This window comes from Choloepus didactylus, chromosome X, assembly GCF_015220235.1.
Source record: "Choloepus didactylus isolate mChoDid1 chromosome X, mChoDid1.pri, whole genome shotgun sequence".
In the NCBI taxonomy this organism is placed as follows: Eukaryota; Metazoa; Chordata; class Mammalia; order Pilosa; family Megalonychidae; genus Choloepus; species Choloepus didactylus.
In genome coordinates, this window is record NC_051334.1 from 165,818,792 (window position 1) to 165,845,773 (window position 26,982).

General features: G+C 40.2%; 1 protein-coding gene across 1 annotated transcript in view; it reads right to left on the minus strand.

The window, feature by feature from the left end:
• The window catches only part of GPC3 (glypican 3), a 561,164-nt gene that overhangs the window by 300,365 nt on the left and 233,817 nt on the right, over positions 1-26,982 (minus strand). Inside the window, exon 3 of the mRNA XM_037821919.1 lies at positions 17,296-17,990. Within this exon, the coding sequence (XP_037677847.1) occupies positions 17,296-17,990 (695 nt within the window). The remainder of the gene's footprint in view (positions 1-17,295; positions 17,991-26,982) is intronic.

Here is a 26,982-nt window from a genome sequence, read left to right on the forward strand (position 1 = left end):
CCCAGACTTCAATTAGAGATATGAATGAAGCAGATCTGGTTAGGACTAGGGCAAATCAGGCCAAAGGGTAAGGTTGAAACTGACTGTGTTTTAAAACTTCAACTTCTGTGCGAGACCAAGGGAAGATATGTTTATTTGGTGCGGGATCTATATTTTCTGCAGCACACTAAATAATTTAACTTGTATAGTCAGTTTATTCAAATACCATAATTACGTGGAACTTTTAATAGGAAGTGAAATCTGGTAGGTTTGTACAGGTTCGTGTAAAATCCTAAAACATCTGAACGTAATTTGGACAGAGAATAAAAATATATTTGCAGGGCCCTACTGAGGAACCGGGGAAAAGTGCGAAAATGTTGGACTTCCCCACCTGGGTTATTACTGATACTCTCACAAACATTGAGGACTAACAATTTGGTAGGACGAGCCCTCGATCTTGTGGCTTGCCTTATGAAGCTTGTTACTGCAAAGGAGAGTCAAAGCCTACTTATAATTGTGATTAAGCGTCTCCTCCAGAGAACGTCTTTATTGCTCAGATGTGGCCATCTCTCTCTATATAAGCCTATTTGGCAGGTGAACTCACTGCCCGCCCCTCTAAGTGGGACATGGCTCCCAGGGGTGTAAATCTCCCTGCCAATGCGGGACACAACTCCCAGGGATGAACCTGGACCTGGCATCATGGGATTGTGAAAATCTTGACCAAAAGGGGGATGTAAAATGAGACAAAATACTTTCAGTGGCTGAGAGATTTCAAGTGGAGTCGAGAGGTCACTCTGGTGGACATTCTTATGCACTATATAGATAACACCTCTTAGGTTTTAATGTATTGGAATAGCTAGAAGTAAATACCTGAAACTATCAAACTCCAACCCAGTAGTCTGGACTCCTGAAGACAATTGTATAACAATGTAGATTACAAGGGGTGACAGTGTGATTTTGAAAACCTTGTGGATCACACTCTCTTTATCTAGTGTATGGATGGATGAGTGGAAAAATGGAGACAAAAACTAAATGAAAAATAGGGTGGGGTGGGGGATGATTTGGGTGTTCTTTTTTTTTTTTTTTAATTCAGTTTTATTGAAATATATTCACAAACCATACAGTCATCCATGGTATACAATCAACTGTTCACAGTATGATCATATAGTTATGCGTTCATCACCACAATCTATTTCTGAACATTTTCCTTACATCAGAAAGAATCAGAATAAGAATAAAAAATAAAAGTGAAAAGAGAATACCCAGACCATCCCCCCATCCCACCCTATTTGTCATTTAGTTTTTACTCCCATTTTTCTACTGATTTTTTTTCAATTTTTTAACTTTGTTTATCAAAAAATTAAAAACAAACAGGCAAACAACAACCAAAAAAAACCCCACAACATTTCAAACAAAGCAATGGATTAAGGAAAACAAATAACCTAAAATAACTACTTTGCTTCCAATATGTTCCTACCATACCCCAAGAAAATTAATAAACCATGTCCAAACAGAGGAGTAAGAAAAACAAATAATCTAAAATAACTACATTGCTTCCAACATGTTCCTACCATACCCCAAGAAAATTAACAACCCCTAAGAAAACAAAGGAATAAGAGAAAAAAAAAACCTAAAATAACTCTATTGCTTCCAACATGATCTTACTATATCCAAGAAAGTTTACAAACCATAATCATTCCTGAGCATTCCCATAACATTGAGATTACCCTCCATAGTTTATCTGTTCTTATTAGATTATCATTCCCCCTCCACTAATTGGTATCTCTAGGTCCCCTACATTCTACAGTATAAAACATTGTACATTTTTCACAGAATTCACATTAGTGGTAACATACAATATCTCTCTTTTTGTGCCTGGCTTATTTTGCTCAGCATTATGTCTTTTTTTTTTTTTTTTTTTTTTTTTTTTTAATCTTCATTTTATTGAGATATATTCATATACCACGCAGTCATACAAAACAAATCGTACTTTCGATTGTTCACAGTACCATTACATAGTTGTACATTCATCACCCAAATCAATCCCTGACACCTTCATTAGCACACACACAAGAATAACAAGAATAATAATTAGAGTGAAAAAGAGCAATTGAAGTAAAAAAGAACACTGGGTACCTTTGTCTGTTTGTTTCCTTCCCCTATTTTTCTACTCATCCATCCATAAACTAGACAAAGTGGAGTGTGGTCCTTATGGCTTTCCCAATCTCCTTGTCACCCCTCATAAGCTACATTTTTATACAACTGTCTTCGAGATTCATGGGTTCTGGGTTGTAGTTTGATAGTTTCAGGTATCCACCACCAGCTACCCCAATTCTTTAGAACCTAAAAAGGGTTGTCTAAAGTGTGCGTAAGAGTGCCCACCAGAGTGACCTCTCGGCTCCTTTTGGATTCTCTCTGCCACTGAAGCTTATTTCATTTCCTTTCACATCCCCCTTTTGGTCAAGAAGATGTTCTCCGTCCCACGATGCCAGGCCCGGGAGTCATATTCCACGTTGCCAGGGAGATTCACTCCCCTGGGTGTCTGATCCCACGTAGGGGGGAGGGCAGTGATTTCACCTTTCAAGTTGGCTTAGCTAGAGAGACAGGGCCACATCTGAGCAACAAAGAGGCATTCGGGAGGAGGCTCTTAGGCACAACCATAGGGAGGGCTAGTCTCTCCTTTGCAGCAACCATCTTCCCAAGGGTAAAACCTGTGGTAGAGGGCTCAACCCATCAAACCACCAGTCCCCTATGTCTGTGGTCATGTTAGCAACCATGGAGGTGGGGTAGGCGAATACCCCTGCATTCTCCACAGGCTCCTCAAGGGGGCACTGCATCTTTTTTTTTTTTCCTTGTGATTTTTTTTTTTTTTTAACTTTCCCTTCTTTTTTAAATCAACTGTATGAAAAAAAACTTAAAAAGAAAACAGACATACAATAAAAGAACATTTCAAAGAGACCATAACAACGGAGTAAGAAAAAGACAACTAACCTAAGATAACTGCTTAACTTCCAACATGTTCCTACTTTACCCCAAGAAAGTTACCTAATATAGCAACATTTCTGTGAACTTGCTCCTACTATATCCATCAGAAATTAACAGACCATAGTCATTCCTGGGCATCCCCAGAACGTTAAATAGCTTATCTGTTCTTCTTGGATTATTGTTCCCCCTTCCTTAATTGCTCTCTATTGCTAGTTCCCCTACATTCTACATTATAAGCCATTTGTTTTACATTTTTCAAAGTTCACATTAGCGGTAGCATATAATATTTCTCTTTTTGTGCCTGGCTTATTTCGCTTAGCATTATGTCTTCAAGGTTCATCCATGTTGTCATATGTTTCACGAGATCGTTCCTTCTTACTGCCGCGTAGTATTCCATCGTGTGTATATACCACATTTTATTTACCCACTCATCTGTTGAAGGACATTTGGGTAGTTTCCATCTCTTGGCAATTGTGAATAATGCTGCTATGAACATTGGCGTGCAGATATCTGTTCGTGTCACTGCTTTCCGATCTTCCGGGTATATACCAAGAAGTGCAGTCGCTGGATCGAATGGTAACTCTATATCTAGTTTTCTAAGGAACTGCCAGACTGACTTCCAGAGTGGCTGAACCATTATACAGTCCCACCAACAGTGAATAAGAGTTCCAATTTCTCCACATCCCCTCCAGCATTTGTAGTTTCCTGTTTGTTTAATGGCAGCCATTCTAACCGGTGTTAGATGGTATCTCATTGTGGTCTTAATTTGCATCTCTCTAATAGCTAGTGAAGCTGAACATTTTTTCATGTGTTTCTTGGCCATTTGTATTTCCTCTTCAGAGAACTGTCTTTTCATATCTTTTGCCCATTTTATAATTGGGCCGACTGTACTATTGTCATTGAGTTGTAGGATTTCTTTGTATATGCAAGATATCAGTCTTTTGTCAGATACATGGTTTCCAAAAATTTTTTCCCATTGAGTTGGCTGCCTCTTTACCTTTTTGAGAAATTCCTTTGAGGTGCAGAAACTTCTAAGCTTGAGGAGTTCCCATTTATCTATTTTCTCTTTTGTTGCTTGTGCTTTGGGTGTAAAGTCTAGGAAGTGGCCGCCTAATACAAGGTCTTGAAGATGTTTTCCTACATTATCTTCTAGGAGTTTTATGGTACTTTCTTTTATATTGAGATCTTTGGTCCATTTTGAGTTAATTTTTGTGTAGGGGGTGAGGTAGGGGTCCTCTTTCATTCTTTTGGATATGGATATCCAACTCTCCCAGCCCCATTTGTTGAAAAGACCATTATGACTCAGTTCAGTGACTTTGGGGGCCTTATCAAAGATCAGTCGGCCATAGATCTGAGGGTCTATCTCCGAATTCTCAATTCGATTCCATTGATCTATATGTCTATCTTTGTGCCAGTACCATGCTGTTTTGGCAACTGTGGCTTTATAATAAGCTTCAAAGTCAGGGAGTGTAAGTCCTCCCACTTCGTTTTTCTTTTTTAGAGTGTCTTTAGCAATTCGAGGCATCTTCCCTTTCCAAATAAATTTGATAACTAGCTTTTCCAAGTCTGCAAAGTAGGTTGTTGGAATTTTGATTGGGATTGCATTGAATCTGTAGATGAGTTTGGGTAGAATTGACATCTTAATGACATTTAGTCTTCCTATCCATGAACATGGAATATTTTTCCTTCTTTTAAGGTCCCCTTCTATTTCTTTTAGTAGAGTTATGTAGTTTTCTTTGTATAGGTCTTTTACATCTTTGGTTAAGTTTATTCCTAGGTACTTGATTTTTTTAGTTGCTATTGAAAATGGTATCTTTTTCTTGAGTGTCTCTTCAGTTTGTTCATTTCTAGCATATAGAAACATTACTGACTTATGTGCATTAACCTTGTATCCCGCTACTTTGCTAAATTTGTTTATTAGCTCTAGTAGCTGTATCGTCGATTTCTCAGGGTTTTCTAGATATAAGATCATATCATCTGCAAACAATGACAGTTTTACTTCTTCTTTTCCAATTTGGATGCCTTTTATTTCTTTGTCTTGCCAGATTGCCCTGGCTAGCACTTCCAGCACAATGTTGAATAACAGTGGTGATAGCGGGCATCCTTGTCTTGTTCCTGATCTTAGAGGGAAGGCTTTCAGTCTCTCACCATTGAGTACTATGCTGGCTGTGGGTTTTTCATATATGCTCTTTATCATGTTGAGGAAGTTTCCTTCAATTCCTACCTTTTGAAGTGTTTTTATCAAAAAAGGATGTTGGATTTTGTCAAATGCTTTTTCAGCATCTATTGAGATGATCAATTGATTTTTCCCTTTTGACTTGTTAATGTGTTGTAATACATTGATTGATTTTCTTATGTTGAACCATCCTTGCATGCCTGGAATAAACCCCACTTGGTCATGGTGTATGATTTTTTTAATGTGTCTTTGGATTCGATTTGCAAGTATTTTGTTGAGGATTTTTGCATCTATATTCATTAGGGAGATTGGCCGGTAGTTTTCCTTTTTTGTAACATCTTTGCCTGGTTTTGGTATTAGATTGATGTTAGCTTCATAAAATGAGTTAGGTAGTGTTCCATTTTCTTCAATGTTTTGAAAGAGTTTGAGTAAGATTGGTGTCAGTTCTTTCTGGAAAGTTTGGTAGAATTCCCCTGTGAAGCCATCTGGCCCTGGGCATTTATTTGTGGGAAGATTTTTGATGACTGATTGGATCTCTTTGCTTGTGATGGGTTGGTTGAGGTCTTCTATTTCTTCTCTGGTCAGTCTAGGTTGTTCATATGTTTCCAGGAAATTGTCCATTTCCTCTACATTATCCAGTTTGTTGCCATACAGTTGTTCATAGTATCCTCTTATAATTTTTTTAATTTCTTCAGGATCTGCAGTTATGTCACCTTTTTCATTCATTATTTTGTTTATATGGGTCTTCTCTCTTTTTGATTTTGTCAGTCTAGCTAGGGGCTTGTCAATCTTGTTGATCTTCTCAAAGAACCAACTTTTGGTGATATTTATCCTCTCTATTGTTTTTTTGTTCTCTATGTCATTTATTTCTGCCTTAATCCTTGTTATTTCTTTTCTTCTACTTGGTTTAGGATTGGTTTGCTGTTCATTTTCTAGCTTCTTCAGTTGATCCATTAGTTCTTTGATTTTGGCTCTTTCTTCCTTTTTAATATATGCGTTTAGTGCTATAAATTTCCCCCTTAGCACTGCTTTTGCTGCATCCCATAGGTTTTGGTATGTTGTGTTCTCATTTTCATTCGTCTCTATATATTTAGCAATTTCTCTTGCTATTTCTTCTTTAACCCACTGATTGTTTAGGAGTGTGTTGTTGAACCTCCAGGTATTTGTGAATTTTCTAAGTCTCTGATGGTTATTGACTTCTAATTGTATTCTATTGTGGTCAGAGAATGTGCTTTGAATAATTTCAATCTTTTTAAATTTATTGAGGCTTGTTTTATGTCCCAGCATATGATCTATTCTGGAGAAAGTTCCGTGAGCACTAGAAAAGTATGTGTATCCTGGTGATTTGGGATGTAATGTCCTGTATATGTCTGTTAAATCTAATTCATTTATCAGATTGTTTAGGTTTTCAATTTCCTTATTGGTCTTCTGTCTGGTTGATCTATCTATAGGAGAGAGTGATGTGTTGAAGTCTCCCACAATTATTGTGGAAACATCAATTGCTTCCTTTAGTTTTGCCAGTGTTTCTCTCATGTATTTTGTGGCACCTTGATTGGGTGCATAGACATTGACGATTGTTATTTTTTCTTGCTGAATTGCCCCTTTTATTAGTACGTAGTGGCCTTCTTTGTCTCTCAAAACATCCCTGCATTTGAAGTCTATTTTATCTGAGATTAATATTGCTACACCTGCTTTCTTTTGGCTGTAGCTGGCATGAAATATTTTTTTCCATCCTTTCACTTTCAGTTTCTTTGTGTCCCTGTGTCTAAGATGAGTCTCTTGTATGCAACATATTGATGGTTCATTTTTTTTTGATCCATTCTGCGAATCTATATCTTTTAATTGGGGAGTTTAATCCATTTACATTCAACGTTATAACCATGAAGGCATTTCTTGAATCAGCCATCTTATCCTTTGGTTTATGTTTGTCATATTTTTCCCCTCTGTCTATTAATATCCTTTATTGTACGCATACCGAATCTCTTTAGTACTGAACCTTTCTCCAAGTCTCTCTGTCCTTTCTTTGTTTCTCTGTCTGTAGGGCTCCCTTGAGTATCTCCAGTAGGGCAGGTCTCTTGTTAGCAAATTCTCTCAGCATTTGTTTGTCTGTGAAAAATTTAAGCTCTCCCTCAAATTTGAAGGAGAGCTTTGCTGGATAAAGTATTCTTGGCTGGAAATTTTTCTCACTCAGAATTTTAAATATATCGTGCCACTGCCTTCTGGCCTCCATGGTGGCTGCTGAGTAGACACTACTTAGTCTTATGCTGTTTCCTTTGTATGTGGTGAATTGCTTTTCTCTTGCTGCTTTCAGAACTTGCTCCTTCTCTTCTGTGTTTGATAGTGTGATCAGTATATGTCTCGGAGTGGGTTTATTTGGATTTATTCTATTTGGAGTTCGCTGAGCATTTATGATTTGTGTATTTATGTTGTTTAGAAGATTTGGGAAGTTTTCCCCAACAATTTCTTTGAATACTCTTCCTAGACCTTTACCCTTTTCTTCCCCTTCTGGGACACCAATGAGTCTTATATTTGGACGTTTCATATTATCTATCATATCCCTGAGGTCCATTTCGATTTTTTCAATTTTTTTCCCCATTCTTTCTTTTATGCTTTCATTTTCCATTCTGTCATCTTCGAGGTCACTGATTCGTTGTTCAACTTCCTCTAGTCTTGTACTATGAGTGTCCAGAATCTTTTTAATTTGGTCAACAGTTTCTTTAATTTCCATAAGATCATCCATTTTTTTATTTAGTCTTGCAATGTCTTCTTTATGCTCTTCTAGGGTCTTCTTGATTTCCTTTATCTCCCGTACTATGGTCTCATTGTTCATCTTTAGTTCTTTGAGTAGCTGCTCTAGGTGCTGTGTCTCTTCTGATATTTTGATTTGGGTGCTTGGGCTTGGGTTATCCATATCGTCTGGTTTTTTCATATGCTTTATAATTTTCTGTTGTTTTTGGCCTCGTGGCATTTGCTGAACTTGATAGGGTTCTTTTAGGATTTGTAGACCAATTGAAGTCCTTATCTCTAATTTATCAGATCTACAGCTTCGTGGAGTACACTTTCTCTAACTAACCAGCAGGTGGCGTCCACGAGCCACCTGTTCTCCACAAGCCAGTTCTCCCCTGCTTAGCCTTTTTGGTGAGTGGGGGAGTGAGTCTTGTGGGGTCCAATTGGTGTACCAAGCTTGCGTGTGTAGTTGGTGTTGCCTGCCCTGTATATGGGGCGTGTTTCTGGGCAGTCAGGGAGGGGGGGGTGGCTCTAACAATCAAATATCCCTGGTGATCCTAGAGTTTTAAAGCTGCTGCAATAGTCTAATCCTTCAGTTCAGTCCTGCCACAGTTTGTCTCTGCCACTGACCCACAAGTCCTTGGTATTGGCGTATGGCTCCTGAGACTTGCAAGTGGGCCCCTCTTCCAGGCCGTGCACCCCGGGTCCTCTGTTGAGGGATGACTGTGCTATGTCACAGGTGAGTGCCGTCCCCCCCAGGGCAGTTCTGGGCTGCTGGGCTGTGTAGGGAGGCTCCCAGTCTGCTGAAATGATGGCTGAATGGGGCTTTGTTAATTCACACTGCTCTACCTTCCCAAGTCTGGGACAATCAGCTGAGGTTGCAGGGAAGGCTAATGTCCACGCCCAGTTTTGTGGTGTGTGCCTGTTATTTGAAGCACTTCCGTCACACTGGGTTCTCTGGGGCAGTTCTGGGCTATGGGGCTGGCAATGGGCAGGAGTGTTTCCTGTCCACCAGGATGATGGCTGTGAGCGGACACCCCCCTTTTCTTGGGAAGTTGTGGTGTTTAGTGAATTTTCTCAGCCACTGGATTATTGCGTTTTGTCTCAGAGCTCTCCTAGTTCTGCTCTTGACTTGACCTGCCCAAATAGCAAGTCTTTGAAGCTTTCTGTATTGGGCTTCTTAGAGTAATTGTTTTAGAAAAAGAAAAAAGGATTAAAAAAAAAAAAACAAAACAAACAAAAAAAAAACAGGCCCTCCTCAGAGATCTTTTGGGTTATTGAAATGCTAAGAGACAAAGCAACCAGGGCCATTAAGGAAAGGTCCACAGGGCAGAGAGATCAGCTTTTCTCCGCGATTTGCATATGCGCCTCAGGGCCCTTCCCCTTTCTATGTTCACCAGAACTCCAAAAATCCTCCGCTTTTATTTTGGAGTTTTTCGTGTTGTTTTTTTTCTATGCCTGTCTCCTCTCTGCTGGGCTGGCTGCTCTCAGATTCTCTGGTGTCTGGTCTCAGTCTATCTATGTTTGGAGTTTGGATCAGTAGAATGAGTTTCCGATAAGGGCTGCCACTGCAGTTCTCCCTTCTCCTTCCCGGAGCTGACAGCCCCTCCTCCCCCGGGACTGAGCCTGGCAGGGAGGGGCGCGGGTCCCCTGGCCGCAAAAACTTACAGATTTCGCTGATCTCAGCAGTTCCACGTTTTCATGAGTGTTGTATGAAGTATGCCCAAAGTCAGATTGCTCTGTGGTGTCCAGTCCATGCAGTTCCTGGCTTTCTACCTACTTTCCTGGAGGAGTAACTAAAACATACAGCTCACCAGTCTGCCATCTTCTGCTGTTCGGGTGTTCTTTTTTACTTTTATTTTTTATTCTGATTCTGATTCTTTCTGATGTAAGGAAAATGTTCAGAAATAGATTGCGGTGATGAATGCATAAGTATATGATGGTAGTGTGAACAGTTGATTGTACACCGTGGATGACTGTATGATATGTGAATATATCTCAGTAAAACTGAATTTTTTTAAAAAAATTGCACCTGTGATGCTCAAAATTTGTTTTCAATTTTTAAGGTGGGAAGGATTGGTCCTTCTGAGAAACAGTCTAAGTAGAAAGTATTTTCTGCAAGAGACCTGAGAAAGGTAGCAAAATACTCACGCATTAGAGGTTTGTGAAGCAAGGTGACCTGTGGCGCTATAGTGAATGAATGATGGAGCACTACAGTTGACAAGAGTCACCTTTTTCCAAGTAGGGAATAAGGAATCACAGATGAATCACACTATGTTCATGACTCCATGTTTTCTGAGGCATTTTCAGCTTTCTCAGTGAAGAGAGCAACTATCCAGGGCTGCTCACTATCCTCTGGTTCTCTGGCCGCCCACCACACACACACAAAAAGGCATTTTGGACTCCCTCACTGTCGTGCTGGGAGCACATATCCTCTCAGAATATCGGGTCATGGGGAGATCTTTCTGGAATTCTGCCCAGTTGGGCAAAAATCCCTGATTTGCTAACCTTTCTGTATATGCGTTCAAGACAAATCAGTCCTTGAGGTCATGCCCAGCAAGCATGGATAAGCGTCTGCTTCCTGCTCTGTGGTCATCACATGCTTTGCCTTAGAAGTGCAACAAAAGAGGCCACTTCATTCAGCCAGGTCACTTAGCAAGACACAACTCCCAGCTCATAGCCTGAACAAGTAAAAGGGAAACATAGCTTGGAGACTGAAAGAGAGCAATTGAGTAGCAGCTGGAAGGGAAGCCCAGAGCAGCAGAATTTACTCCTAAGTAAATTTTAGTCAAGTGCTTCTCTCATACCTTCTTTTAAAATAATCTCTGATGAGCTGAGAAAACTGTCACTGTTCTCCCTCAGTCTTTGGATGTGCCTCCCACCACCCTCCAACAGTTGGCATGTAGCTCTGTGTTTTGGTCAACCAGTCAGGGTAGAGCTAAGTGTCTTCTACTAAATTCTAGTTTTCTTGTCTGATGCTCCAAAAACATTTAGAACTTGAGAAGTTCTTGCAGGCATCCGAGGTTGGGGGGTCATGCAGTGGGAGACAATTCTCCTTGGAACTATTAGGCCTCTGCATGTCTTGCAAACACAGACACAGACGGCCTTTCGTTCCAGACTCTTTCCAAGGATCTTTATATGGTGAACAGTCTTGCTAGATAGAGACAGTGTTTCCCTTCAGAGAAAAAAAGGTAGGCATGCTGACTATTATAAAATATTTGAGTTCCCTAATCTCAAGCTTCCCCTCCTATGTGTGCAGGTGTCACCAGGCCCTCTTTGCTTTGATCAATGGGAACTGGGGCTCAGGGAACTGGCACAAATGCTGATTTTCTGCCTACTGCTATTGGTGTGAGAAACAAACTGTCCAGCTTCCATGAAACTACGGCAGGCTAACTTGTTAGATTGTCAGTAGGATAAAATGCTCAGCTCTCTCCCAGTTTCCGAGGACACGTTCCTGCCACATCAGTCCGCAGACCACAAAAAGAGGGGTAAAAGTTCTTTCTAAAGATTCAGAACATGTAACCAAATGTTAGCCTTGCTGCCACTCTTTTCTAAAGTCAAGGCAAGAAATTCTAGATTTATGAAAAGTCCACCTAACTTCCTAAGATGACCCATATTATCTATAATTTCAGGATAAAACATTTACAAAGCTTCCTCTCTGTGACCACTGTCTGAAACTTACCCTGATATTTACATTTAGTGACTAAAAAGAAGTGCCAATTTTTTTTCATTTGCATTCTTCTCTTCAGTAAGTAGGTAATCTATGTTTAAAGACTACTCAATAAAGCAATTTTTATTGTGAATTTAAGAAACAAGGGTGGCAGCTTGTAAACATTTTTGCCTTTCCAGAAAGGGACCTATGTAAAGAAAAGTTGCTTACCGCAGTTCTAGATGCTGATCTGCAGATACTAATTAGGTAGTAAGCCATTTACTTGTTTTTAGCACTTTCAAATCATTGGTACTGAAAACAGCTTGTATGAATTCAGACAAGGTAGCTCTATCTGAGACTAAAAATGAAAGCCCAAAGTGATAGCATGAGGAGAAAAACACTGACATTCTGACACCTGAGAAATAACCTCAGCCTTCAAAAGCAGAGAGGAAGGTAGGGCTAATCTTGGAAATTCTGATGAGTTACAGTCACTCACATAGACGGCAAAATACAAGAATTTGTTAGAGTGAATTATTATGGAGGATCAACAGAGACTCTTCCCGAGAGCTTCCTGGCACACATAAATAAACACTGACTTCACTGGAGATGTTTTCAGAAATTCTATCAAAGAAAAAGGATATACCTGGATACCAGAGTATGTTATGTTCTCGGTAGGCAATGTTACTACTAAAGAAACCCCATAATGGAGATCTAGATGTACTGCTAATGCCCAGTATCAAAGGCAGATACATTTAAAACTATCTGTTGGTCCAAGGGGCAGATTCCAAAGATTGCAACTGGAAGATAACCTATTCTTCACCACTGGCACTGCACACATAGATTTTAGGCAAAGCCATTTAAATGTGTGACTGCCTCTTCCATTACCTACATAAACATGCCCTCTTCCTCTAGAAACTACTCCATGCCTTCAAGCGTTATGAAGACTAAAGATCCCATACCTTTTAGTGCCACAGAACTGCATCAAAAGGGAATTGGGAAATACTAGAGCAAAAGTCTCCAAGGAGGGAGAATGAATTCAAAAATGGTGCAGCTGTAAAAACAGTAGGGTGTAATACAGGATATTAAATAATATAATAAAATCCTATTTAGCCCGTATTTGGGGAATAAGGATTCCGGTGAGAGAGAGAAGGACTATTTGAGGGAGCAATATAGAGCAGTGGTTAAGAGCACGAGCTTTGGAGACAGGCAGATGCATCACTGAATCCTAGCTCGGCCACCTTCTAGTCAAGTGACCCCCGGGGCAGCAACAGTCATCCTCCAGCCACTCCCCATGACTGCCAGTGTCGCTCTATCACAGGGCTTCCACAATTATTTGCTTAATAAATGTTTCTTGAAATGAGTCCTATTTCAGATCATACTGAAATGAATATCACAACGAGGAAAGAACGGGAGCAATAGCAAATGGTAGAAAAGGTGGCAATTTTGCACAACATTCAGTGAAGCATATAACAAAGTCAAGGTAGAAAGATTGTGGGAGAGGAAGCACTAATGCTGAGAAATGCTGAGATGAATTGATAAAAGTACCCAAGTAGGAGCAGAAAAATAAAAGTGCAAACAGCCACATGAGGATACGTGAGCAATTACTTTGGGGGCAAAGACAGTAAACCAAATCATAGAAAGTTTTGGGAAACTTTCTGGGAGACGGATAAACATCCAACATTCTGATTATTACTCATCTAATTGATGGATGAATTATATATGAAATGCTCAGTGGCTATGCATTACAGTCTATACACAGGTATCTGTTAATGACAATTAAAATAGTTCTCATAATAAAAATACTTGCATTAAAAAAAGAGGCTTGCGGCATTCAATAATTTGGGTGTAACAATAATGTTGAAAATATATGTAGTGCAAACTACATATTTGCATTTACTTCAAGTTATAAGGTGTTGAATTCAATAACGTTATGATGAATTTAACAATGATACTTTCATCCAAATACTATTAATGACCTACTCAATAATCACTTGGGGCAAAGATATCCACAAATATAGACAAAAAGACAAAGTGATTCTATTTACAGCCCTGCCACTAACACACACACACATTTTCATACACTTCACACACTTGCTATTTTTATTCACTTCCATTGGAGTAAAATAACATTAAAAGGTCTTGGCACTTAAAAATAAATTCAAGCAAAACCCATTGTCCACTTGGCACTTAAAACAATGTGGTAGAAAGAGTGAACTGGGAAAATTGCAAGTGCCTGCCACATACCTGGCCCTCCGCCAGATACTATAAACCGAGCATTGCATTTAATCCCCATACATCACCCCCAATTTATAGATGAAGAACCCGAGGTCCTAGCTTTGCCACTAACTGCTTGTGTAGCCTAGGTCATTCACTTCGAACTTCTGGCCCTTATTTTCTTTATCTTCCAAACAAGGGGGTTGGATTCGTTCCCCAACCTAGTTGAGTCAACCAGGACACTTTTTAAATGGCATTCGCCCGCTTTTCCACAAACCTGTGGTATCAGAATCTCCAGGGATCTGTTTAACAGATTCCCCAGGTGATTGTGATCATGAGCCAAGTTAGGGAGCTAAATGCTTACCACCTCCTGCAGTAACGCCTCAGTATTCTCCCATGTGCCTCCACTTGGTAGTCTAAAGAATTAAAAACTATCCCAAGGAAAACTACCCTAAAGCACTAACAAAGCCACACTTACAAAAATTTAGCTTATAAAAATGTTCACTTAGAAGACGAAAACAGCCTTCAAAATCTGGGTTGGATGGTGGCTACTAAAATAACTGGGCAAAGTCCTTGTATTGTGGGCCTCCTGGCACTGCCTATATCTAGCTAAAAGCTGTTGCAACAAAACTCAGGAAGAGCATGTTTTTAAAGAGCTCTCTTGCCACAGGTGAACCAATCTCAAGCAGGACAGACTGGCAGGGTTTTCCGTTTTATCACAACAGGAAGGTGAGGGTGCTGCAGCAGAATCTCATTAAGGCTTTAGTTTCAAATCAGATTTTACTTTGGGGGCATATTGTGGGTTTGTTCACATGAACAGAGTTCTGCAGTCTGTCCAACCCTCACTTCCCCTCACCCCCCATAAATGGCTCAGTCCCCTTCTGGCTTGTGCAGAGTATGGGCTGGATCACACCCAGCCAGTGACCCCAACCCACCCTACCCCCACTCCCTCCATTTAGCATAGATTGCTTAGAGTTGGTGATCATAAAAAAGGAACAAGGCAGAGTTTACATATGCTTTCTGGTCTAGTTCAGGCATTCCCTGAGGAAGGCAGACAGCACGCTCTCATAACCAGCTGAGAGCTGGGTGCAATCAGGCCCTTAATGGCCCAAACACAAAGGGACTGCATCACTGAGCACCTCTTGACAGCCAAGGCCTTTCTTCCTGAATGATAATGACATGAAATTTACTCCCCCTGCACATGCACAGACACTCAGATACACAGACACACACACACATACATGTGCAGTTTGGCGCCCTGAAATAGCCATCCCATATAAGTTCACTGTGTCTTTCCAAAATCCTATTGGAGCTTTTTGCATGAAAGGCTGGCCTAATTGAAGACAGGCTGGTATGATGGAAAGAGCACTAGATTGTAGCAGCATAAGACCTTGGATTCTACTTTTGGATCTTCTGTTAATTACGTAGCTGTGGGCGAGCCTTCTGGACCTCATTTCTCCATTTATAAAACAGCGGGATTGGACCAGCTCATTTATCAGGGCCCTTCCACCCTTCACATTATAATGCAATATTCACTGTGGTAGAGTTTATTCAGTTACATGTCTATCTGCCAACTAGCCTGTGACCTTTTCAAGACTCAAGAACTCTATGTCTTGGGTACTGCTGAATACTCAGCACCTAGCAAAGTGCCCTGTACAAAGCAGATGCATGTTAAATGTTTACTAAGTGAATCTTCATTTCTAGCACCTGATCACAATGGTGCACCTAATCTCTTGCCAGCTCCCCACCACTTTTTTTTGCATTTAAAATCACTAGAGGAGGGTTCATGTTTTCAAGATCAATTACGCTGTTGTCAGATGACCAATATCAGAGACAACCTTTCAGCACTCCCAAACACTCTCTTTAATGTTGTGTCCTTATTTTGCCTCCTACTGAAAACATTTCCACACCCCTGACCCCTTTGCTTTGCATCTTACACATGGTGAGCCCTCAATCCAATATTAGCTGAATGAACATTACTTTTCATTTTTCTAGTTTGGTGAGATTTACTTTTTGCAACAGGGCCCAGAATCTGGCCTCGGATTATAAAGCAGTCAAGGGAATAATTAGCCACCGAAGAACACCATTGTTAGATCAGACATTTCTGTTCATTTCACTATAAAAGATTTTCTCAGCAAATGGGTTTTAAATGGTTAACATCGTGAATGGGACAATTAGAGCAGCTCCATAAGTAGCCATGCCGAGGGTTGTATCATTTCTGGCCTCCATTCCAGTTTAATTCACCAAAGAAGCCAATTACCCCTATCGTTTTGTACTTACAGAGTATAAAGACAAGGCTAAATTGTCCCAATCTGCCTTCCACATTTCCGTACGTGGTGGCTCAGAGTACACAGCAGTTGCACTCTATTGAAGCTAAGGGCACAAATCCACGAAAGTCAATGAAGCCTGGAGTTGAATCCCAGCTCCGCCACGTCACTAGCTTTGAGATCCTGGGCAAGGAGCTTCATTTTCAATCTTAGGACCTCTTGCATGAGTTACTATGAGATAATATTCTGTAAATTGCCCAGTGGAGCACAACAATGGTAGTGTCTTATGCTATTGTGCATTCTCCTCCTCCTCCTACAAAGCTGGCAGGATTCAGGAATCAGTCCCAACTGTACCAGGATCCGGCTGGTAGCTTTTGGCTGTATGTTCTGCCCTATACTGAGAAGTGGGCACCTCCTGGGGTTCTGAATGAGTGCACCCTGGCTCGGCAGGTACAGTGTAGACTCACAATGCCTGACCGGAACCAAGTGAACTGCTGCCTCACTTACATTCAGAATGGTCCTTCCCCCATCAAACAACATCCCAGGCTCAGACTGGTATAATCAAGGCTGCAGAAACAACTGTTTGGGAAACCTGGATGTTTTGTCCCCACTTATGTTCTTCTGTAAGTTCAGTGAGTGGGTTCTAATTGAATCTCCTGAGTTTAAAGTCAGTACTCCAAATGCTAATGTGATATGCATGATTAAGGGCACAGGACTGAAATCAGTAACAGAAAAATTGGTGATAACCAAATTAAAGGGAGATCTGATCAATTTTTGAATCACGACTCTTCTGCTACCTATAGTTGGGTGTTCTTGGGCAAGTTACAATTTCACCAAGCTTCAGTTTTTCAATTTCCTCATTTATAAAATGTAGATAATAGCTCTTACCTTGCAGGGTTATCATGAGATTAGGATAACTGACAAAAATGGTGATAATAGCTAACATCTACTGAAGACGTGTATGTAGTAGACACATGCTAAGTGCTTTTATACATGTTAATCCCTATGAAGAAGATATTCTTTTTAACCCTATTTTATGAAGGAGCGAAATGAGACACATAAAGATAAAATGACCCACCCAGGGTCCCACAGCAAGTGTGTGTGGCTGAAATTCAAAGCCAAGCTTTACAACTTGCTCATAACTCAATGCCTAGCTCTGGGAGGTCATTCCATCCCTCTGCCATCCCCACCCACCCTCAAATATTTTTCTCCCTGCTCTCCATCAGCACCCGCTGCTAGCCAGGATGCCCCTCCCCAATAGCACCCAATCCCTCTGCAAACTGGAGACCAGTACTCACGGTGGTGGTCAGCTTTCCCCCGTTCTTCTGGACATACTGGATGGAATCATGGATTGTCGAAAAGAGACCAAGCAGTACATTCTCCATGTCATAGATTCTGTACATACCATTCACAAGTTCTTCGAGAGACAAAATGTATTCTCTCCAGTACTTGTCAATCTCCACCACACCGGCCATACAACCTTGCATGACCACATTACAGTAGCCGCCACAAGGCTTAACCATCATCAGTCCCTGGCAGTAAGAGCAATACCACATTCTTGTGAGCATTTGGCCACAGTCCTTACTGAACTTCAGGTGATCGGTTGTGTTGATCACTTCGATTCCGAGATTCAGGGCCTGGAGGAAGATCCGAGTGACTTGCAGTGACTTGGAAACCTGGGTCATAATAAGCTTGGGGAAATTCCCAAATACTTTCAGGTCACGCCTTGCTCCTCGGAGGCACTCATTGATGTCTAAGGCCGACTCAGGCCGGCCGGGATTCATTAGCTGGGTATAGATGATGGGAAACAGGCTGTCAAACAATTCATTGACCATGTCATCCACATTGATGTCAGAACCCAGGATGTAGAGAGACACATCTGTGAAAAATTCACCCACAAACTCAAAAGCTTGAGGGGTCAGGCTTGGGTAGTTGTTCTTGAACATGGCATTTGTGTAGTTCTTGGCATGTCGAACAACAATTTCAAAGGCCTCTGCAAGATAAGAGATACAGAAATGCCCATAAATTAAAGCATGAAAATCCAGGCGTAATTGAATTTGAGATTTCTCTATAGCTGTGGTTATTAAGGTCCCATTTGCCTTAAATAATTGACTTATTTTCATTTCTGGGGTTGCATCTATTCCTACAGTTGTTTGCTCTTATAAATCAATTTTCCTTTCAGAACGTGAAGTCCAAACTCTGATGTGCACATAAATTCTTAAACATACAAATTATATTTCAAATGACAAAAGTCAGGATTCAGTAAACATTTCAGCCTTTCATGAAAATACTGATTAAAAATTGGCTAAATGAGAAATTATTCCTTTTTCTCTCATTGATTTATTCGGTTAAAAAGAAACTTTATTTCAGGACACTTCACTTTTAGACAGAGATAAATATTTGACAACAAACCATATACTGTATAAATGCACTTAACATTTTAAGCCTGTTCAGCCCCAGAGGAGAGGCAAGTTGTTAGCCAAGAATAAAAGCTATCATGAATTTAATTATTTTTTGGTAGATTTTCTCCAGATAGCTTTAAAGGGAACTATCTGACAGACTGCCAAACCTGGAAATGGAATTTATCCACCAAGTGGGTATCTGGATGGAAAAAAAATTCCATGCATTTATCTGTACATCTGATATTGAAAATAACACCTCTGGTATTTTGCAAGCTGAACATCTGGAAGGATAACTGCTTAGCTTCCTTGGTAAGTTCAGCTTCCACATGGCTTGGAACCATATCTCCCCCACAGAGACCACTAATTCATGATTACATCTGCTGCACCTACCCTTTGGCATAAGGCCCAATTAGTGCCATTGGTTTGAGAGAGAAAGTTGTAATGTCACCATCTCATTTTCTCCAAACTGAAACACTCGGACCCAGATTTTCTCAAACAGAGTTAGTTACATATTTATATGAAGGAAGGGAAAACAATCACAATAATAGGTTTCTCAAGAAATGAGACAGTTTAAAAACAAATAAAAATAACCAAGTTTCCTGAGACCCTTAAAATTAACTTAGTACTTTCTTTCATTTCCTTCCAAAGTGTAAAGGTCCATAACAGATGTACTCCAAATGATCACAATTCATGAGCCTTGAAAAATCAAATTATTACCCTTTCCAGACTACTAGAGAGACTGTACTCCAACAGCTCCTTGGGATCACTTAGTCCGACATCTCAGATATCTGCGGCAGAAGGGAGCTCTAGGTTGTGTCACCACCATCTGCCCCAGATCCCTCACCAGGTAAAACATGCTCCCTAGATGCTTCCCAGAAATGCTGAACAGGCGCCAATGCAATTCTACTGGGCTTCCAAGCCCATTTGAAGAAAGTTAATCTTCCTGTCCATCAATTGCTTCATGTTCATTTTAAAAATTTGTTTTGTTTTGTTTCGAACATTAAACAATTCCTGGGAAGTTTATGTATTTTATATCAACCTCTTCCCAATCCCATACTGTACATAATTCCCAATCCTTGAATCTAAAAGTTGGATGAGGCCTAGAAATCAAGTAGCCCCAAACAAAGTTCCAGTCAATTAATTCTTTAAAATCATCAAAATTTTAGAGATTTTAAACTACTCATTCATTTTACTTCTAGCTAGCAACACTAGTCTCTGTTAGGTACTAGAGGTACATAAGTATTCAGTAGTTGAAAATAAAAGATATACAATACTTGCCCTAAGTTACTCACAAGCTATATGGTTTCGAGTTTACAAAACATTTCCAAATATATTATGACATTTAATTTTTATAACAATCCTCTGAATTTGTTATTGCAATCTTCATTTTATAGATGGGGAAACTGAGGCTCAGCAGAGCTAAAGCACTTTCCCAAGGTCACACAGCTGCAAAGAAGGAGTCAACTCAAACTAGAGTCTCCCAGCTATGGTTACACTCTAGCTGACCTTGACCCTAGAGCCAACACTTACATTATCAAAAAGCTTTGCAGAAAGCTTGGTTCCATTTTAACTCCCTTATTTTCCCATTCTTCTCCTCTGTGAATGGAAATGTACCAGAAGAAATTACAGCCCAAGACCAATAAACCACAGGTCCTATTTTGCCTTTGCCTTGGGGTCACTGTGAGGTGAGAAAAGGGAGAAGACTGTTGCTGAGATGCCACCACTGTAGAACTCAATCATTGAAAACCTACCCTAAAATATCTTCTCTACAAAGAAAATTTCATCTAAAGTACAACACACTCATTTTCTAATGTGCAAGGTATATGACGGTGAAATTCCACAGACTAGGATGCCATAAGCTATTCTTTTTTTTAGTTTTTGTACTAGCACTGCTGGATCAATAGGAAAAGAAAATTACAAAAGATCATGAACTCTTCTGCAGAAAGAATAATGACAACACGTATTGTAGGGGGAAAGGGCTAAAGGGTCATATATATCCTCAAGTGCTCTCTGCTCCAAATACCACAGCCCAGAATTCACTCAGCACATTTCTGGGTTTTGCCCAACTTCCTTTCCTCTATATCATAGGACAACACACCAAACCATAACTGCTCAAGCATAGGCTCCTTGGGGATTTATAGGAACCAACACTAGGTGAAAAGTGATGCTCATCTTTTCTTGGCAACATGAGGTTTTATGAAATGAAGCCAAGGGCTAGAATAACTGCAAAGAAGTTTGGCCTATTGATTTTTTTGGTCAGATAATAATGTACACATCAGCTAGGGATGTTTTACTTTGTCTCTTTCCTGGGAAGAAGTCAAGAGTTATGCCCAGGGACTGAGAGTATCTTCTTGACCAAAAGGGGGATGCAAAATGAGACGAAATAGTTTCAATGGCTGAGAGATTCCAAATGGAGTCGAGAGGTCACTCTGGTGGACATTCTTATGCACTATATAGATAACACCTCTTAGGCTTTAATGTATTGGAATAGCTAGAAGTAAATACCTGAAACTACCAAACTCCAACCCAGCAGTCTGGACTCCTGAAGACAATTATGTAATAATGTAGATTACAAGGGGTGACAGTGTGATTGTGAAGACCTTGTGATCACACCCCCTTTATCTAGTGTATGGATGAGTAGAAAAATGGGGATAAAAACTAAAGGACAAATGGGGTGGGATGGGGGGATGATTTGGGTGTTCTTTTTTCACTTTTATTTTTTATTCTTGTTCTGGTTCTTTCTGATGTAAGGAAAATGTTCAGAGATAGATTGTGGTGATGAATGCATAACTATGTGATCATACTGTGGACAGTGGATTGTATACCATGGATGATTGTATGGTGTGTGAATGTATTTCAATAAAACTGAATTTAATAAAAAAATAAAAAAGAGTTATGCCCAGGAAAATCTGGAACAAACTACATAAAATCAGAGCTATCATGAACAATTTGGCATTGGCTAGAAACTATGCTCATTTTTTTTACAATATATAGAAAGATAAATTATTCAGATAAATTGATCCAATAAATTGTGTTAACACAGGTCTTAATATATCAATGTTTCTAGATTTCCAGATGACCCTATCACCATCCTGGTCATCATTATCTGGATACACTGTAGTGTTGTCAAAGTCTCTCTTAAATTATGGTGCTCAGAAATGGACACAGTTCTCCAGATGTGATTTTGATACATGCAGTGTGCAATCTAGCTATTACCTCTCTCTAAACAGTAGAATAACTTCTTCTACCAGCCTCAGGACATATATTCTAAAATGCTTAGCAAAATGACCCATTCTCAGTATTGGGTGCTGATATTACTAAATTCAAAACCCTGATAAAATGAAATGTGTTTTTATGGATCTTTTCCATAGTGGGCTGGGTATTTTAAAAAGGAGAGTACACTTGTGGTTGGAAGACAGGGATAAACAAACTATGGAATCCATTTTAAGCCCTTAGGAATAAGGCAGTCCTTATAGGAACAGGTAAATTTTTTCAAGACAATTTTTCCAGCATTGTAATAATAGTAAATAGCTTATAAGAACTTTTTACATTCCTAGGCATAAATGCCATACAATGGATTAAACTCAAAATGGTCTTTGTTTTCAAGCACAGGTACCTTCTTGGAAAAGGAAAACTAACACTTATGGGGTACTTGCAATGTACATGCCAGATTCTGTGGTAAGATTGTTCACATATGTCCTTTCCTTTAACTTGAACATAACCTTATGTGTTTGGAACTATTTTTAGTTTACTGCTGAAGAAACAGAAGCTCTAGTTAAATGCCAGGGCCTGGATTTGAAAGTAGATCAGTCTAATATCAAAGTCCTTGCTAATTCCACCACAAGCTTCAGCCTTGAAAACTGGACCTTGGGAGAATTCTGGTTCCACCTTTGTGCCGGTTTGTATATATTATGTCTCCCAGAAAAAGCCATATTCTTTAATGCAATCTCATGGGGGCAGATTGATTAATCTTTTTGATTAGGGTGTAATCTCTTGATTAAATTATTTCCATGGAGATATGGACCCTGCTGATTCAGGCTGGGTTTTGATTTAATCACTGGAGTCCTATAAAAGAGCTCACAAACAGAAGGAGCTCAGAGCAGCTGAGAAGGATATTTTGGAGAGAAGCTAAGAGCTGGCATGGACGCTGGCACTTGGAGACGTTTGGAGATGCAGACAGAAGGATGTTTAGCTAAAAGATGAAGACCAGACTTTGCCCCCAGATATGCTAAGACAGGACTCCTAGGTGCTCAGAGAGAAATGCCCTCGGAGAGAGAACCAAGAACACACAGGAGCTGAGAGAGGAGCTGGAACACAACCCGGGATCAGCAGATGCCAGCCACGTGCCTTCCCAGCTAACAGAGGTTTTCCAGATGCCATAGGCCATCCTTCAGTGAAGGTACCCTATTGTTGATGCCTTAGTTTGGACACTTTTATGGCCTTAAGACTGTAACTTTGTAACCAAATAAACCCCTTTTATAAAAACTCATCCATTTCTGGTATTTTGCATATCGGCAGCATTAGCAAACCGGAACATCCTTCAATATGTAAAAAGCTTAAGAGTTGTCACTCTCATCCTTCTCAACAAGAAAAAAGCTGAACAAACTGAACAGTAATAGCTCTTCTTCAACCCATCAGTGAATTGAGGTCACAGGACATACTGCCAACCTGAAATCTGGGGAGACAGGTAAATACAGAGAATCACAGCTAAGATCAGCTTACTTGAAGCAGAACTCACTGGAACTAGTAACTGGTAAGATCACCTAAAAAGAAATTTTGACAAAATTGCTGGAAGCTGAATGTGGACTGGCTTGAGAGGAAAAGCCTCCCAGAACCCCGGTCCTACAGGGGCTCCTTAACACATTTGTGGGTTTTACTACTAAGAACCACACAAAGTTTTCATGGTGAAGATCAGGGACAAAAAACTCATGTTTTGAGGCAAAGGATAGGGGAGAAGGAAAGCATTCTCCATAACAAAGGCCTGATCTCTAAGAGAAACAACTTAACCAGAGTCTTACCTACTATGGGGAAGAGCAATTCCAGCCCCCTCTGGCCTTCCTGTCTCGCCAAAGGGGAGATGAAAAAGGCTAAGAAAAACTTCTTGCAGCCACAAACCAAGGACTTAGGCACACTAAAAGACTGATATTTAGTCATAAAATTATAGAACTCTTCCACTCCCCCAACACCATACATCACACATCAAAAGAGCTCCAGGATAAAAACAATGAGTTACAACTGAAAGAACTGTGAGACACAGACCCTATTTAAGAAAGACTTCATAGGGAAATCCAAAGACAACAGGGGAGAAGAAAAAACAACAGACACTAGAGAGTGAAGCTTCTGATACCTACAGCTACAGGAAACATTAAACCCAGCCTAGCTTGTAGCCAGATTTACATAAAACCTCACACCAAAAGCCTAAATACCTCAGTTCTTATTATCCAATACATCATGTCCAGTTTTCAACAAAAAATTACAAGCCATGCTAAAAGGCAAGAAAAGTCACAGTCTGAAGAGACAAAGCAAGTAATGGAACCAGATATGGCACAGATGTTAGAAATATCAGACAAGGAATTTACAATAATTATGATTAATGTGTTAAGGGTTCTAATAGAAAAAGTAGGCAACATGCTAGAAAAGAGGGTAATGTATGTTTAGAGTTAGAAATGCTAAGAAATAATAAAAAGGAAATGCTAGAAATAAGAAACACTAAAACAAAAATGAAGCATGCTTTTCATGGAAAGAACCAGTGAGCTTGAAGATATGTCAATAGGAACTTCCCAATCTGAAATGGAAAAAGAAAAAAAATGACAAAAACAGAACAAACTAAGTACTGTGGAGCTAATTCAAAAGGTGTGATAAATGCCTGATTGCAATTCCAGAAAGAGAAGAAAGAAAGAATTGAGCAGAAGAAATATTTGAAGTGATAATGGCTGATACTTTTCCAAAATTTGTTACAGACAGCAAGCCATAGATTCAGGAATTTCAGAGAACCCCAAGCAGTATAAATATAAAAACCCCTAGTCATTTCATATTAAAGCTTCAGAAAACCAAAGACAAAGAGAAAATCTTGAAAGAAGCCAGAAGGAAAAAAATCACCTTAGCTATACAGGAATAAGCATAAGTATTACATCAGACATCTCAGCAGAAACTGAGAGTAGAGAGAAATATTTAAAGGTCTGAAAGAAAAAAAAAATCCAACAACCTAGAATTCTGTAACCAGTGAAATTATACTTCAAAAATGAAGGAAAAATGAAGGCTTTCCCAAAACAAACAAAAGTTGAGGGAATTTGTCACCAGTAGACCTGCCTTGCAAGAAATGTTAAAATAAATTCTTCAGAATTAAGTGTTATGTATATGCATGTAACAACAGAGCATCAGAATGTATGAGGCAAAAACTAATAGAACTGCAAAGAAAAATCTACTATCCACTAGTATAGTTGGAGACTTCAGCAACCCTCCCAACAATGGACAGATCCTTAAGGCAGAAAATTAGTAAGGATGCAGATGGACTGAACAGCACCATCAATCAACTGGATCTAATTCATCCAACAACAGCAGAATACACATTCTTCTCAAGTTCATGTGACGTTCACCAAGATAGACCACATTTAGAGAATAAACACACCATATGAAATTTAAAAGAATAGAAATCATACAAAGCATGCTCTCATATCACAGTGGAAATAAACAAGGAAGCAATAACAGAAAGATAGGTGGAAAATACCAAAATAGTTGGAGCTTAAACAACACCCATCTAAATAACACGTGGGTCAAAGAAGAAGACTCAAGATAAATAAAAAATATTTTGAACCACATAAATATGAAAATACAGCTTATCAATATGTGTGTGCTGCAGCGAAAGCAGTGCTTAGATGGAAATTTATAGCATTGAATACATATATTAGAAATTAAGAAAATCTCAAAGCAATAATCTAAAGTTCCACCTTAAGAAACTATAGAAAGTAGAGCAATATAAACATAAAGCAAGCTAAAGAAAAGAAATAATAAAAATTAGAGCAGAAGCCAATTGTGCTGGTTTGAGTCTATTATGTCCCTGACAAAAGCCATGTTCTTTGATGCAGTCTTGTGGGGACAGACTTACTAGTCTTTCGATTAGGGTGGAAACTTTGGATTAGGTTGTTTCCATGGAGATGTGACCCACTCAACTGTAGTTGAGACCTTTTGATGGGATCATTTCCATGGGAGTGTGACTCCACCCATTCTGGGTGGGTCTTAATTAGATCACTGGAGTTCTTTAAGAGAAGCTGGGAGAGACATTTTGGAGAGAAGCAAAGATATGTAATCTAGAGTTTGCCCCTGGGAGAAGCTAAGAGCTGACACAGACCCAGATGCTTGGAGACGCTTGGAGATGCAGACAGAAAGATGTCTGGAGATGCTAAGTGAAGAGATGAAGTCCAGAGTTTGCCCTGGAGAAGCTAAGAGAGGACCCCCAGATGCTTAGAGAGACGTGCCCTGGGAAAACAAGCAAGGATGCACAGAGGCTGAGAGAGAGCAGCTAAGAGAGACAGAAGCCCAGAGATATTTTGGAGAAAGCCATTTTGAAACCAGAACCCAGGAGCAAAGGACCAGCAGATACCAGCCACATGCCTTCCCAGCTGACAGTGGTGTTCCAGACACCATCAGCCATTCTTCAGTAAAGGTTGAAGATTGATGCTTTAGTTTGGATACTTTTACGGACTTAGAACTGTAAATTTGTAGCCAAAAAAAGCCCTTTATAGGGGGGATTCTGGGAAGATGGCGGCATAGAGAGGAGTGGAAGACTTAGTCCCCCCCAGAACAATTCATAAATGACCAAAAAACCAGTAAATATCCTGGAATAACAGCGGGGAGACAAAAGTGACTGTCCACTCATCATCCACCAACCTGAATTGGGAGGAATACCCGAGATCACAGCACAAAATCTGTAAGTAAAACTGCGGACCCGCACTGAGAGCTGAGAGCCTAGAGCCGAGAGCCCCTCCCTCACGGAAGCCGCACCGTGCACTCTCTCAGCCAAGCTCCAAGTGAGGTTTTAATATTAACTGCTCAATACAGACAGCAAATCCTCAACAAGCAGACAGAGGCTTTTGGTGACAACTGACTTTGAGAGAGTCAGGGGACATATCTGTCTCAGGATAGGGAGCCCAGAGGATCGGGTGATATCTCTGGCTGACGGGTGAACCTGGGAGTTTTTCTGTCCCCCTCTCTCTCTCTGTGGAGAAAACCTCAGCTGTTCTCAGCCTGCAAGGCGTTGCAGTAAAGACAGCCTCAGACATTCTGCATTCTGAAACAAGCTGAGAGCGCGCCACGGCACAGCCCAGCGGCCCAGGGCTTCCCTTGAGGGATTGGCGCGCACTGGTGACGTAGCACAGCATTCCCTCGGCTGAGCTGTAGGATCGCGGCTGGGAGGGGGGACCTGCTCGGAGAACCCAGGGATGCTACGCCAAGTCCGGTGGTTTGTGGATCAGCGAGAGAGAGGGTCTGGGCTGAACTGAAATGAAGGCTTAGACTCTTGCGGCGGCCTTGAATCCCCTGGAACCTGGGGGATTTGAACATTAAAACTGCCCTTCCTCCCTGGCC